The 15,515-nt window shown below is 40.4% G+C and overlaps 1 protein-coding gene across 3 annotated transcripts; it reads left to right on the top strand.

The window, feature by feature from the left end:
* Positions 1–1,711: 1,711 nt before the first annotated feature.
* Positions 1,712–15,337, top strand: plat (plasminogen activator, tissue). Of its 3 annotated transcripts, none has more exons than XM_022207802.2 (15): positions 1,712–1,881; positions 6,885–6,972; positions 7,491–7,617; positions 7,828–7,962; positions 8,780–8,890; positions 9,734–9,908; positions 10,851–10,942; positions 11,030–11,204; positions 11,298–11,383; positions 11,514–11,579; positions 11,691–11,895; positions 11,986–12,122; positions 12,563–12,703; positions 13,750–13,898; positions 13,991–15,337. In XM_022207802.2, exons 2-15 carry the CDS (start codon positions 6,910–6,912, stop codon positions 14,156–14,158), a joined length of 1,830 nt encoding a protein of 609 aa, XP_022063494.1. In that variant the 5' UTR covers positions 1,712–1,881; positions 6,885–6,909; the 3' UTR covers positions 14,159–15,337. The 3 variants fall into 3 exon arrangements, with proteins under 3 accessions (XP_022063494.1, XP_022063495.1, XP_051807124.1); XM_022207803.2 differs by having other exon boundaries at positions 1,713–1,881; positions 7,491–7,533; XM_051951164.1 differs by lacking the exon at positions 7,828–7,962 and having other exon boundaries at positions 1,713–1,881; positions 7,491–7,533.
* Positions 15,338–15,515: the final 178 nt, after the last annotated feature.

Raw genomic sequence — 15,515 nt, 5'->3', positions numbered from 1 at the left:
ATCCCAGAGCGCTGCGTTCTCAGCTATTTAATGTGGAGTTAACAGACAGTAAAAACAATGAACAGGAATTATTCCATGCAAATAAAACTGCTGTGGCTCTCAGAAAAAAATGGCGCTGTCCTTGAGGTTGAGCGATTTCCTGAGGAAGGGATGGGTTGAATAAAGGGACTCGTGGTCGTAACAAACGACTCCTGGTGCCAGCTGGTCAACCACAGATACAGTGTCACCCACAAACCATCGCAGACTGACCGAGGTCACTGACAGCAATAAAACTCAATACTAAAGTGAAAAGTCCTGGAAACACCTGTTGGAGTCGGCACTCAGGCACCCAGGACATGGAAGAGCTACAGTAAAAAGATTTTTTTTTTTTGATTCTGAAAAGAGAAGTAGTTGCTTTTAACTGAAACTCTTAGAATGCCAAAAATTTTTAGCCTTAATTTAAGTTTTTGTGCCTCCAATTTGGAATGTAATAATGGTTAATTCACCACTATCATTTACCCCTGTTATCAAAAAACAGATTCTCCTTGTGTTTAGTTAGGCCTCCAACTAATTGAAAATCAAACTCTGAACACTTGATGATAAAATAAAAATTCTGTGTAGATTCTCAGTCATCCAGGTCATGAAACAGCTTCAGGAAAAAGCTCTTGTCCCTTTGCTTCCAAGAGAATTCCAGTTTCTTTTTCCTGATACTCTTGGAATGCTAAATATTATTTTGTTTATTTTCATTTGAGTTCATGTGCCTTTAATTTAGATTATAATGGTAACTTCTCCCCTGTGTATTTACACTATCATTTACATGTATGATACCAATAGATTGATTCTCATGTTAATAGCTCAGATCTAAATAAATGTTGAATAAAATAGAATTTTGTAGTTTATTTTGGTATTTTTTGCAAATGTTTACAGCTTGACTGACTGTTTGTTCTCCTACATAAAGCAACGTTCACAATATATATTGAAAAAACTTTAATACAGATGACACTATTGAACAAATAATCACATATTTTAGTCGGTTTATATTATTGTTGCTGTTATATTATCACACATTGACATCAGAAAGATTTATTTATTTTTGTTTTTGACACAAAATGAAACATATTTAACTAGAAAAGCGTGATTTGCCCTCTCAGGATACTAAATATTATTATATTTATTATGTTTTTGAGCTCTTAATTTAGATATTAATAATGGTGACTTTTCCTCTTCATATTTACAACATTGTCTACCTGTGTGTTATCAATAAATACATTCTCCTGCTAATAATAGCTTTAATTTAAATAAATATTGACTAAAAAGGAACTGAACAGCATTTATCGATATTTTCTTGCAGATGTTGACAGCATGGTTGGCTATTTGTCCTCCCATATAACTAAATATCTCGAGAAATAAAAATCCATGTTATATATAAAGCATATACTGACTGTAATGCACAATATAACAGTATATGTGTATCTATAACAAAAAAAACCCAGAAATTTTATTAAGTTTTTACTCATCCTTGTTGATACTGTTGCTGTAATGATGTCACGCTGTGGCCGAAAATGATGGCTGAAGATTTCCCGAGAATATTCCTCACAATAAATCATATTAAACCGGGTGTGATTGATTTGACCTCCTCGCCTCCTGGAGCTCTTAGGGACGGTCCCGCCCAGCAGCCTGCATCATCATCACCATCATCATCATCATCCGGCCCGGAGAGGAGCCAAGCTTCCCCGCTGAGGTCACAGCAGAACCACCCCCTTTACGCACCGGAGCGCTCCGATAAAAACTGCGAGCAGAGGGACGAACAGATCAGTTCGAGCGGCAAATCACTCTCAAAATACGACACTGACACTACGACAACTGCAAAAACACCGAGAGGAATAGAAGATTTCACGTTTGGTAAGAGCATTTTCCCGTTTTGTTCTACTGAGATGCGACTTGTACTGTAGGTCTACATGCATCAGCCGGTTTTCTCCTGCAGCAGCTACAGTTTCTGCTGTGCTGCGCGCTGATACTGACATTATAACATCATTTTAATGTAAGATTTTGGATTTTAAAGGATAATCGAAGGTAAATATGCTGGAATTTGACAGTTTGCATGGTTGTCAAGAGGATTCAGAAGTAATCAGGAGCACTGGATTTGGTTTTGGAGAGGAAAATCTGCTTATTAAATGAATAAGTGAGATTAATATATTTATTAGCAACCATCAACTTAGAGAAACAATTCAGTCATGCAGTTTTTCACTTCATGTGTGACTCTGTGCTCAGTTTCATGGTTATTCTTGTAGTTTCCGAGCCTTTCTGGTTTCACAGAAGTTATGTGAGGAAGAGAAACAGTGTGATTTTGCAGCACCTTTGTGTCTACTCATTCATCTGGCATCCCAACACTTTCTCACTCTGACTTCAGCAGCTCTCAGCACCTCCACTTGTTAGCTCTGGTGGGAGTAAAACCTCCCCCACAGCTGCTTACTTTTCATTCTCAGAGAGTTAATTAATAATTTGTGCGGACTAAATGTTTACAGAACGTGGTGATGTTGTGTTCTTCTGGCTGGACTCGGTATGTATGTGTGTGTTATTCCCATGATACGGTAAATTCTGTCCCACCAGACTGTACAGGATCACTGGTCTCTTATCAGGCTCATGAGCTGGATTTCTCTTATCCGTCAGCACTGAGAGTCTCCATCGCACTGATACACTGTCCTGCTGCATGTTGAGAGAGTTTGTATCCATTATCTGCATTCCTGGCAGTGTGCTCAGCTGGGTTTGTGCCTCACAGGATCAGTGGGTTGAGTCTTAAAGCTTTAGTTTAAGAGGAGGTCAAACTGAGGATTCCTGGATCAGACTGTGGGAAGAATGGCCCAAAAGATGATGATGAATCCCTCGAGAGTGAAAAATGCATCACGTGGCTGCCGATTTCTTCACAAAACCGCCTTTTTCACATCTTCAGTCCTGCTATCTGACTAATTATTTGAGCTGTATTTACATCTAATGGCCTTTAGAGTGACTATAAATCACATCAATGCCTCCATCTGTCTCTGCAGTCCTGGAAGCTGCGATGACTCAGGACTAGTCATTCTTTTTCTGCTGACCTTTGGGATTTGATTTCTTCTCTTTCCTCTCCTCCTTTTTCTCTCTGCTGTCTCCATCCTTTCATCTCCTTCCAAGTCGCGGTAACCTGCTCTATTATCTTCATTTATACTGTCAACACCTTTTTTTTTTACCAGGTGCTTTTTGGCTTCATGAGATTGTGTATCTTTCTGATAAAGAGTTCACAGAGTCGTACTGTGCACTGAGGGAAGGTGGGAGGCAACAATGCAGTTCTGTGTTCGGAGGGACTTTACAGAGCCAGATCACAGCTGGTTAATTGAGGATTGAATAAAACCCCCTCAAGTAAAGAATGCCTAATGCCATCTAAGTAGCTTACTTAGCAATCTGACATCACATGCCATAACACATCATCCACACACGTGCACAAACCTCCAAAAAGAAGAACCAACGCCTAAACTGAAGCTATTGTAAAGGTTCCCAGCAAGTCAAACCAGTTCAAAGCAGGTTATGATGTTACGTTTTTCAACTGAAAACCAACCAAGGAGAACAGGGACAGTACTACACTCCCACAGATGTTACACTTTTAAAGAAATAATGCAGCCTCAGTGCAAAATTGGCCGATAAAAGTGCAGGAATGCTCAATGTAAAGGTGTTTCCTTTGCCACTTCCTCCACAGAGAATGTTAACTATCAATTCTGACATTTAAATAGATGAGAAACATAAAAATTAACTTCAGAGATGCATTAAAGTGCACCGAAAACCATAATAATAATGCTCCTGCACACTCTCTAGCCAGTTTACAACCTCAGCACATCATCATCTTCACACGTTAATAGTCTGCCGCTAAGATGTTTAAGATTGTGGTCATCATTCAGGACCAGTTTTGGCACGCCAATAGGAACATATACATTCATTTTTGGACTTAAACAGAGCGTGTGTGAGTGTGTATGCGTGTCTTATCGGTTGCACGTGTTTTGCGGACTAAAGTGCTGCATCTTGAAACTGCTGCTCTGAGTCACAGTCTGGCTGCGGTTACTCCAAAGATGTTTTCATTTCTTCCATTCTTATTTGACCTACTAACTAGGGAAACCACGCTCTCCTCGGGCCGCATACTTGGTTGTAGTCTGCATGTTCCAACCGTTAACGGATTGGGTGGAACAGACAAATGCTTTAACCCATTCAGTGCCAGGAGGAATCCTTAATAGATTTTGTTAGTTGTGTCCCTTACAGAGTTTGCTGAAGACTTGCCTATTTTTTAAACTATTTACTGGTTAACAAGCTTTTTTAATTCTCTAGGTTTTGACCCTTAACCTTTACAGTGTCAGAAAAGTTGATCTATTGTTTCATAAATGCTTTTTTTTTCTGGTGAGGAGGTTGTTTTCAGCCCAAAGTTGTTGTGACAGAGATCACCGATAAGTTTGGCTCCTGCTTTGTAACTATTTGACACCTTAAAATTTCCCGCTAAACTTGAGTTCATTTCTAACATTTCTTCATTTTTAAGTATCTTCAGTTAACTTGTGTTCTTTGCATTAAAGCAAAAAGTGATTTTTAGTGTCAGAAAATGTAGCACTATAAACAAAGATTCTGAGTTGATCAGTTTTATGTTCTATCCTATCAATGTGACATTCTTGTGTGCATGTATTAGTTTGTGTCTATATGTCTGCTCCTCAGCATTAAAAGATGTAAAACAGACCATGACAACACAGCTGAAGCTCAGGCTGGTTGCATTATGGGACTGTAAAAGGAGCCGTGTTGATCGCACCCAAACTGGGCCTTTGCATGTCAGATAGACTTTTAAAAAAACAGGGTGGGATACACATATGTTCACGTCTGATGTTGTTGCGTGTGCTTTTGTGTATGTGTGCATGTGTTGATATGTGAGCACATTTCCGAGTGGCACAAGGGCCTGTGCTGGCAGTGTTTGAGCAGGAAACACATGTTTTTAGCTGACAGGGCTGCAGAGAGGGCAATTGAACGGAGCCGAACAGCTGCACAAAGGAAACAAAAAGGAAGCTAGTGCGCTGTTGTCACCCTGCCAGTGAGGCTCCGTTGGGGGGTAAAAGCAAAAAGGACAGCAGAGTTTTTTTGTTTGTATGAGAGAAAGACAGCTTTCAAGGGACTTGTCCTCTTAATGGTGAGTGTGTGAACTTGTATTGGTGTTAAATGAGTAGAAACCCTAAGAGGGAGCCTTTGTTTGAATGAACAAAGAGCACAGTGAAGTATAAATGTTGGGCTGTTGATTAGCTCCACGTTCCTGAGCATTTTGTGCATTTATGTGTGTGTGTGTGTGTGTGTGGTTGTCTGTGTAGGTGTTTTACATCCCAACATATGAAAACACAGCGCTGTTTTCTATTAGCTCAGTCAACCACAAAACATGAGTCAGTGGAGAAGCAGCCAACACAGAGGAGAATACAGAAATGACATGTATGCAGATGGTTACTCCTGTGTGTCTAGCTCTTTGTATGCAGGAATTTTTTGCTTTTATTTTTACCTGAATGCTCTTTAAATAGAGGTCATTTTTATATTCCAGCCCTCAATGTGTCCAACTTTCTTTTCCTCTCTTTCTCATTTTCCTCTCTGCTCCTTCCTCCCCCTCCTCCTGTCGTGACTCATGTTTACTCACACTTGATTGAAGGGCACGAGACACTCCTCTTTACATCTTTACTGCACAGTAGGACTCTTTCACAAGAAGAGGAACAAGTCTGATATCAAACTTAATCAAAGACAATTATGAGTTTTTCTTGTGCTGGACTTTCCCTTCCCTTCATTGTACTTCCCTCTACAGCCCTGAGTCACTTTACTCTCAAACGGCAGCTGGTAAAACAGGAATTCTGTCAGGATGGTGCAGAAACTTTCTTCTGCTATCTTTCATCGCTCCAGGGATGTCCAGATTGTGTTGTCTGATGTAGTGATCGCTGTTTCTTTTTTTTTTTAAAGATAATCTGCTTCCTGTTTATTCCGAGTTGGAATAAAAAAATGATGAAATGTGATAAATGGATTGCTTCATGGTATGTGAATGTAAATTAGTTGAAGGTGGAGGCTCACTGGGGAGATGCAGCAAGAGAACAAACCAGGGAAATGAGTTTAAGCTGGGCAACAAACTTCTCGAGCTCATTCAGGAACCTTTAAGACAACACACAGCAGAGGCTGTTTAAACTTCCTGTGTGAGTCAAGAAGTCAGCTCAGCTTCAAGAGAGTAGAAATGACCTCCAGGTTCCCACAGCAACCCCACCTTGTCCACCCTTTCCTCTCCAGAGGTCTCCTTCAGTAGCAGTAGAGGAAGGAAGCTGGACAGAAAGAGAGACAGTCCAGCTGAGACACGGTGACTAATATCGATAGTTTTCCTGTGATTGTTGGATCTGTATTGATGACGGATTCATGAGAGAAAATTTTCATAAACATACAACAATGAACTCCCTGGTTGGAGTTGTCAAATCGGTCACATTTAAATTACCATCAGAGATGGAACAGCTTTTTCTCGTGTCAGTTCAGATTTTAGCAGAGCTGCCAGTGTTTACATCCGTTTGCATGTGTGTGTCATGATGGTTGTGCAATGCGAAGGACTCACATCATTTTTATGAGGGTGATGCAATTATTCACAAATCCTTGTAAACCTTTTGATAATTTCAAGTGTTGATCATTTATAACTTGTATATTATTTGTTATTTTTGTCTGAAACACTTTTAAAATGCTTATTGATGCTTAATAAGCAAATTCAGTGCTTATTATTGACCAGTTTGTCTCATGATTGTCACAGTTCTGGTTTTATCTTTGATATATCCATATAAACGGAATACATTTCTCAAATATTCTATAAAATTTCTAATATCTATTTTTTTTTTTTTTGCTTTCAGTAAACTGAAGACCACTTGAAAGGCCATGGCCAGACCACTTGAACTATTATTCCTCCTTTGTGCTCTCTGCTGCTCTCTAGCGGACAGTGTAAGTACTACAACACTTCAGCATATGCAGTTTATTACTCTTAATCTACTAATAATCCTGCACATTTAACAAGGGATTATATTAACACATTCCAACTCCTGTGGTTTGTATCCTATCTGAGCAAACATTCAGCCTTATTAATGTGTCTGTATTTGTGTTTTTGCTGCTCTGAGGTGCAGAATTAACAAATGTGGCAGAAGTCAGCGGCTAAACAGAAACATTTTGTACTTTAACTGTTTGTTTTGTATTAAAAACAAACTCTCATAAGTTCACTGTAGTCCTGTAGCCAACTCTCAGTTGCTGGACATTGCAGCACTTCTGTGTCCACAAACAGGTTATATTTGACCAAAATGATGGATTCTCTTCTGCATGTGACACAAGTTTCAGGTTTATTTTTGCAGTACCCTAAAGAATTACGTAAAAGCATTGACAGCCGGCTTTGGAAACCAATGCATCCAACCAGTTCTCATGCTCTGCTGCTGCTGTGTGTTTAACTCGCGGTATCTTTTCTATTGCAGGCTGAGCTGCTCCGCACTAAGAGAGGGACTCGTTTTTACAGAGGTGAGCCTGTCAGGCAGCCAACTCGACGGACGCTTTTGATTATTCATGTCGAGAAGTCACCTTCACCTTCCTTTGACACCTCCTGTGAGCCTCTTCACACCTCTGTTTACCTTCTCTAATATCACCTTCACCACCATCACCATCATCACCACCAGTCTTTTAATCCATTGCTGTTGTCATGTGTTTGTGTTCCTTTATGTTTTTGTATTCATGTTAGTAACAATTAGACAGTTCTCATACTTTCTGCGTGTTTTTCTGTGTTAACTTATTGTTTGTGTGCGTGTGTTTCCTCAGTACTTTGTGTGGATAGTGAGACGTCAGCAGTGCGTAGTTATGGGGACACTTGGCTGCGATGGAGGGGACAGCGTGTGGAGTATTGCCGTTGTGCATTGAAAGGACGAGAGCGTTGTCATATTGTACCCGTCATCAGTGAGTGTGACATGGACGCACAAACACAAGCAGACTGTACTCGTCTTACTTTCCTTTGCCTTCCCAAATTTTGTTTGCAATGAGCAGAATGTGATTTTCTGTATGTGTCCTTCGGCCTGCTTGCTTGCCCCTACTGACCTCTCTGTCATTATACCTCCACTTTACCTCTAACTTGCTGTTACAACCCCAGATGATTATTTTTCATTGGCTTCCCTCGCTCATGTGTCCAAACCCCTGTTATTTCAGAGCATCCAAATGAAGAGCCGTCGGGTTTCTGTGTTTTTCAGTGGGTGTAGTTTAGTCTGAGATAATTTGAAACGCCGGCCCCTCATACTCATTTTCACCCCCATTAACCAGTTCTGTGAGGCACGATTACGCCTCCCTCACACAAATTACAACCACGTTTTCAGTCTGCGACATGTGTGAGCTCATACTGCTGGGAGTGAGAGGGTTTCTGTTATTCTGAGCGCGAGCCTTTAGGAAATGTTGAAATAATAAATGAAAAACCGAGCTGCAGATGGCATGCAACCGGTTCTGCTCTAGAAAGAAATCCTTGGCATGATTATATATTTAAAAAAAAAGAGAATCTACGACGGTGGTTAAATAAGAAGAGAGTCAGGATGAGGGCAGATTTTTGCAAATTCTTCAGTGTTTCGACACCAAATGTGACACAGAAGGTCGAAGCCACAATTTGAATTCTCTGTTTACACAAGTGGTCATGGCCAATCAATCACATTGTGATTATTCAAACTTTTAGTGCGGACAAGATCTGGATGACGCATTACTGACTACACTGCTGTGTGTCTGCCTCTTCCAGACTGCTACGTGTCTCAGTGCTACAACGGAGGGACGTGTAAGGAGGCCGTCTACACATCAGACTACATTTGTCAGTGTCCTCCAGGCTTCAGCGGCACTCAGTGTGAGATCAGTAAGTACTCCAGAAACATCCTAATTTATGAGGAATCATTAAATAACCTGTTCAATCTGTGAAATAACAAAAAAGTAGTGAAATATGAACATCATTTGTCCAGAGTCAAGTCTAACTTTGTCCAAAACCACAATACAACAGAGAAGAAGAACAAATCTTCACCAATCAAAGCAAGTCATTACATCAGCTAATCAATTCATTGACTCTCGCTTAGTCTTCATGTGCTGCAACACTCTACATCTTATTCACTGTCTAGCATTTGCATAAATGAAGCCACATACATAAACAAGTGGCCTGTGACACAGTACTGATTAAAACTTGTTAGTGACTCTAGATAAGGTCACAGTCTGACTGTGTGACTCATACAGCTGCTGTCATGGTCTTGAGGTTTGGAGCGAAGAAGAAAGGGTCATAAATGATGGAAAGACACTCTGGGTTATGAATGTTTTTGTTACTGCGGCGGCTGCAGGGACACCCCACCCTCCCAGTGGGATAATTATCCGAACCCCATTCGTCACAACCAAGTGGTTTTCTAGCGAAATAGTGAGGAGTTAATATGGCCAGACTATAAATCTGATCACATTTACGATCATCATAGTTTATGTTTGGGTCATTCTTTCAAACCACTAATTGGAGAGCTACGATTTCAAGGCTATTAGGACGCAAGTTGTAAGTTTGATATCAGCCTAATAACTGACCTCATTCATTTATTCTGACACAATAAAGCCTGTTTATTGAATCTGGAAAAACTGAGGACATTTAAATTATGAAAGTGTTATTTCTTATGTAAGATATGAGTCTCATATATAAGTGAGTGACCATGTCTGTTTCTCTCTCCAACAGACACCAATGAGAAGTGTGTTGTGGGGCAGGGTGAAGGGTACCGAGGCACATGGAGCATCAGCCATTCAGGAGCAGAGTGCATCAACTGGAACGCCACGTCTCTGAGAGGAAGGAGGTTCACCGCTAACAAAATGGACGCCAACAGTCTTGGACTGGGAAATCACAACTTCTGCAGGTATTCTACAGCTTAATGCAAATTCTACGTGTCCTAGCAGCGCAATCAAGAGTGGAATCTCACCATTTAGTACCATGCTGATGGTCAAAATTTCCCAAAAGCAAGAAATTAAACTCTGAACGCTCAGTTTACCATAGTTTGAAATCAAAAGGACAACTAGGACTGTGTCTAGCTTTTTGTCTCACCCCAATTTTAAAGTTTCACAACAAACCAGCATCATATTCCATACACATATATATGAGACCAAATGCAACTTTTCATGTCACACTAAAAAATTAAATGGAGTCACTGACATTAAAATCACACAAAAATACACATAAGATATAAACCAATAAAACACTATATCTGCCACACAATGAAACTGTTGCTCTTCCTGCACTAAGCTGTGTGTGAATATCCAGCCTGATGCGTAGAAAACAGGAGCAAGTGAGGCAGGAATACACAGAATCACTTCTCAGTAATTGAGTAGTTGAGCAGACATTTTACAGTACATGGGGAAAAAGAACTACCTGAACAGAAATCAAATTTGCAACTTCCACATCAGTAGTGTCGCTCCCTAACCAACAGAGGCCGCTGACCTGAAAATAAACACTGAACAGACTTATGTTTGGAGGGAAGAACAACAATTGTTACACACTGTGACAGTCCAGAGACTCATAACTATCAAAAGTTTACATTTGAGTGGAAAGAAAATACATCATCAGGGACCTCTAGGTCGTCATGGGACCCCCAATGTGCAGACTGTGTAACAAGAAACGGCTCTCAGAACAAATGAGGAAAAAAACAGGTTTACCAGGTCAAAGGGGCAGGCAGAAATTGACTAGAGGTAGGGAATAACATCGGGTTTAAAAGGTTTATGAACGAAGACAATACAGATGCTGCATGTTGCTACTGTTTGGTTTTGGATAAATCATTGTTCTCACTTTTCATTTTGCCCCTCAGGAACCCCGACAATGACAGCACTCCGTGGTGTTACATCTACAAAGGCACTCAGATTGTCTGGGAGTTCTGTTCTGTACCCAGATGCCCGGAAGGTATAGAATCACAAACACTTACATACTGACAGCTGAAATATCAAATACGCATTTACTCACTGTATTTCTATGTGTGTTTTGGAGCAGATCGGAACAGAGAATGTGTGCAGGGCTCTGGTCAGTCATATAGAGGCACAGCATCAGTCACTAAGAGCGGCTCTCGCTGCCTCCCGTGGGATTCTCCTGCTGTCAGACACAAGCTCAATAATGCCTGGAGGTCGGATGCATTGGAGTTGGGGCTGGGCAGCCACAGTTTCTGCAGGTAGAGATGCCAACAGTCTTCATGATAAAACTCTCCTTTGCACAGAAAGATTTTTCAGATTTTCAATGCTTGTTATCTTCCTTTATCCGATAGGAATCCAGACGATGATGCAGGTCCATGGTGTCACACTTATATAAACATGCAGCTGACCTGGGAGCTGTGTGACATACCGAAATGCTGTAAGTTTCCAGATTTACATGGCTTCATTTTTTTGAATAGAAATTTTAAAAGGTAGAAGTTAATTTAGTTTAGGAACTTAAGTCATGCATACAACAACGTGCAATCAGCCTAACTATACTTTTCCTTTAGCGAGACGTCCATCTATCATCACCACTCTCGGCCCACGAGCTCCCACCACGAATAACAATAACGGAGGTAGGATATCCTCACATCCTTTAAAAACCATCTCAAAATCAACCAAGAGTCCACTTCCACAGTAATTTTCCTATTATTTAACCACCATCCTGCATCTTGACCCTTCTGCAGCAACCTGTGGCCAGCGTTTGGACAACACCCTGAATCGCCCCGCTTTCCGCATGTTCGGGGGCAGAGAGAGTGACATCACGGAGCAGCCGTGGCAGGCGGTCATCAATGTTTACCAGGCCCGTCACAAAAAACACTTCATCCGGTGTGGAGGAGTCCTCATTGACTCCTGCTGGATCCTGTCTGCTGCACACTGTTTCACCGACAGGTATGAATGAAATCTAAAAAGAATTCTAAACACGTTATGTCCCAACTTGTTTGCCGTGCAACATGCAAAAATATTACCTGTCATTTTCAGTGATAAAGCAAAAGACATGGAAGTTATTTTGGGAAGAACATTTCGGAAACAGAACTCCAGCAGCGAGCAGATTTTTAAGGTTGAGAAGTTCTGGATCCACGAGAAATTTGACAAAGAGTCATTCGACAATGACATTGGTAAGTAAAGACTACATTAAAGACATTAATTGTATAAATTTCCCTTCTTCAGTCTTTGCATATGCATTTTCTTGTCTATAAATTTTACTTTTATAAAGCCAAAACATTTTCAGTTTTTGTTGTCACTGTCAGAAAGGTCATGATCCTACTTATGTTTTTTATTGAGGTCCTAGTGGGTGTTGTTGTTGTACTGGACTTTGTTATATTTAATATATTGCCCCCTCATGTATGTTAGGACAGTGAATCACTGAAGCAGAGTATGCCCAAATAAATGGAACAAAATGACACTTCAGTTGCCATGTTTCCCCCCCAGCACTGACGATATGGAAGCTCAAGTGGGCAGCCAACGCTTGTTAAAGCTTTAAATCATCCCTCAGGCTTCATTCCACATTTTCCCAGTGCATTACCCTGACTTTCCTCTGGTCACTTTCCACTTGCAGCTATTTTGAAGCTCCAGACGGACGTTGGCATCTGTGCTGTAAACTCTCCAGAGGTTCTTCCGGCGTGTCTGCCTGACCGCAGGCTGGTGCTGCCCGACTGGACTGAGTGTGAGATCTCAGGCTATGGAAAAGAAGCAGAATGTAAGCAAACGTCAGATATAATTTGTGGCATTTCATAATTTTGCTGGGGTAAAAATTTACATACACTTGGAAAGACCATGTATACTATAGCAGTCTCGGGTTTACAATGACTCCTATAATCATTGAAACTTGTGTGTCTCTGCCGGTAAAAAAACAAACAAACAAATAATCATGCATTTTGACTCTTTAATAGATTTATTATAGGTCTTCTGGAAATATAATAAAATCAGTTGTGTCAAAAGCATACATACAGCAACTTAAATTGTCAAATTTGGTGACAAGTGACATGACTTCTTAACTTCTGATTAGTAATTACAATTGACTACAGTTGCCAACTCCTCTGAGACGCTTTCAATAGGGACCATTTGATACACTCATCACATTCAACCACAAACACTTTAGGGGAAAAGTCTACAGAGTTCAGCAAAGAAAGGGGGCTGAGAGCATTTGGTTTTGGATGCAGTTGGGTGTTCCAATAAGGAAATGACCCCAAACACATCTAAAAGTAGTAAAGAAATGGCTCAGTCAGGCTAGAATTGGGGCTTCTGATTAGCCTTCCCAAAGCCCTGAGTTTAAACCCCTACGTAGACTGTGATGAAGGTAGATGAACTATCTGGCCTATAAAGAGAACTGGTCAAAGATACAACCAGAAGCCTGTAGTTGGCTTCCAAAAGTGATTAGTTGAGGTGAAATTGGCCAAAGGATTTTTAACTAATTAATAGCATTACGGTATGTGTATTTTTGACCCAGCAGATTTTGCCATATTTTCAGAAGACCTATAAAAACTCTAAGAACAAAAATGCAAGTTTTTATTTGTGTCAAACAAAGATATTTTTCCATGATTCTCTCATAGAAAATTCAGAGTTAAAGGAGTGATGGGACACTTTACAAGTGTACGGAAGCTTTTGTTCATGGCTGTAACTCACAATCAAGTTCAACACTTTGCTTGACTGACCAGCAGGGGGCAGTGTAAAGCAAGCTTTACCACAAACCTTTAATGGTTTATTTCTGGGCGTGAGGTACTAATTTAGCCATTTTGTTCACAGTTTCTGCAGAGTACTCTAACCGAGTTAAGAGAGGCCATGTTCGCCTGTGGCCCAAAGAGCGCTGCATCCCAGATGTGTTGTCTGGACGCACAGTTACCCCCAACATGCTGTGTGCAGGAGACACTCGAGGCCTGGACGATGCCTGCAAGGTGAGATCTACCCTTAAACTCATCATTAAATCAGTGCTGATGACATTATTGGATCTAACTTTTGCTTCTTCTCTCTTCAATTTCCTCCACAGGGAGATTCTGGTGGCCCGCTAGTCTGTCAAAACAATGACAGGATGACTCTGATGGGTGTTATCAGCTGGGGTGATGGGTGCGGACAGAAGGATAAGCCTGGAGTCTACACCCGTGTCACTCATTACATCGACTGGATCAACAGCAAAATTAAAGCAAACCCGGTCTAAAGTGAAACACACTGAAAAGAGGGTGTTGTTGGATGACCATACCCATAAACAGAGTGGGTGAAACTGATGTGTTGACAGGGACATCCACTGGTCTCTCAGAGCTTTCTGATCTGTGGATCGAAATCCAAACCGATGGAAGTTTTAAGCCAGCAGGATGACCTCTACTGAGACACACAAGAAGAACCTCAGTCTGCTCGGTGTAGCTCCATGTTCTCAAGTTTTCTGCTCCTTACTGTGTTGAAAGTGATGCTATATATGGGCAGAAACAGAGTATGTTTTCCTCTTTCTGGGCCATTTTGAACATAATAATCTTCATGCTTTAATGTATTTTTTTTAATATTTCATTCATCTAACTGAAGATTTAGCTAGCTAGGATGAATAGGAAATAAATGTATAACCCTGTGTTCTTTCTGGCAAGTTTATACAAATAAGTCACAGAGGAACCCTCCCTGAACACAGGCATTCACTTAGCACAACACAGTAAATCACATAGGGATATGTTTGCTACTTCAAAGGGCATTTAAAAAAATAGGCTCAAGACCATGTTTCTGACAAGAGTCCTGGTTTTACTGGCTGAATTAGTTTGATGCATAATGTCCTGCATTTCATTAAGAGGGAATTACAGACCTTCATATAAATCCAAAAAATCTATCTGCTGGTTCAGATTCTGCTTATTTTTGCAGCTTTTCATCCTTTTATTCACTGCCGCCTTGCACATGAGTATAGACTTTGGACAAGTGGAAGCAGGAAAGATACTGACAGTATCGCTTTACAACAGCAGAAGAGTAAAATCTCACTTGTTCTCGTGATATTTTGTACCCGACTTCCAGAGCATTTCTCTACCAGATATCTGGGTTGAGCCCAGCATGTATATAACATGTATATTTTCTGATTATTGAAACTTACTGAGGGCTGCTTTTTAAAAAAAAAATCTGTTCTACTTTAAACTGCTTATTGACTGCAAAACCTAATGCCTTAACAAACCCTCTTTGTTCTGTGATAGACTCTTAAGGGAAACTGAGTTTTAGATGTTTTGTACTAAGTTAATATTTATGTTTTACACTGTTTTGTAGAAACTCTGTGTTTACATACATGTATGTGTAGTTTAATAATTTATTGTCACTGTCATAACCACATCTGGCAACATACTAATTTTTCAATAAATAATATTTGAAATTATCTTTGGTATCTGACTTTTGAAAATGGTACTTTTTTGTTTACTCAGTCTGTGGGTGAAATGAAACGTTGTCACGACTGATGAAACTCTGAGCAGGAAATTTGTCAGCAAATTGGAAATGAAATGACAGTTTCTTGCTGCTGGTTGAGTGAAGGTTTTGTTCTTTTTCATGAGATCATC

The sequence above is a fragment of the Acanthochromis polyacanthus genome, chromosome 7 (assembly GCF_021347895.1).
Source record: "Acanthochromis polyacanthus isolate Apoly-LR-REF ecotype Palm Island chromosome 7, KAUST_Apoly_ChrSc, whole genome shotgun sequence".
Classification (NCBI taxonomy): domain Eukaryota; kingdom Metazoa; phylum Chordata; class Actinopteri; family Pomacentridae; genus Acanthochromis; species Acanthochromis polyacanthus.
This window is presented reverse-complemented; position numbering and strand designations above follow the sequence as displayed.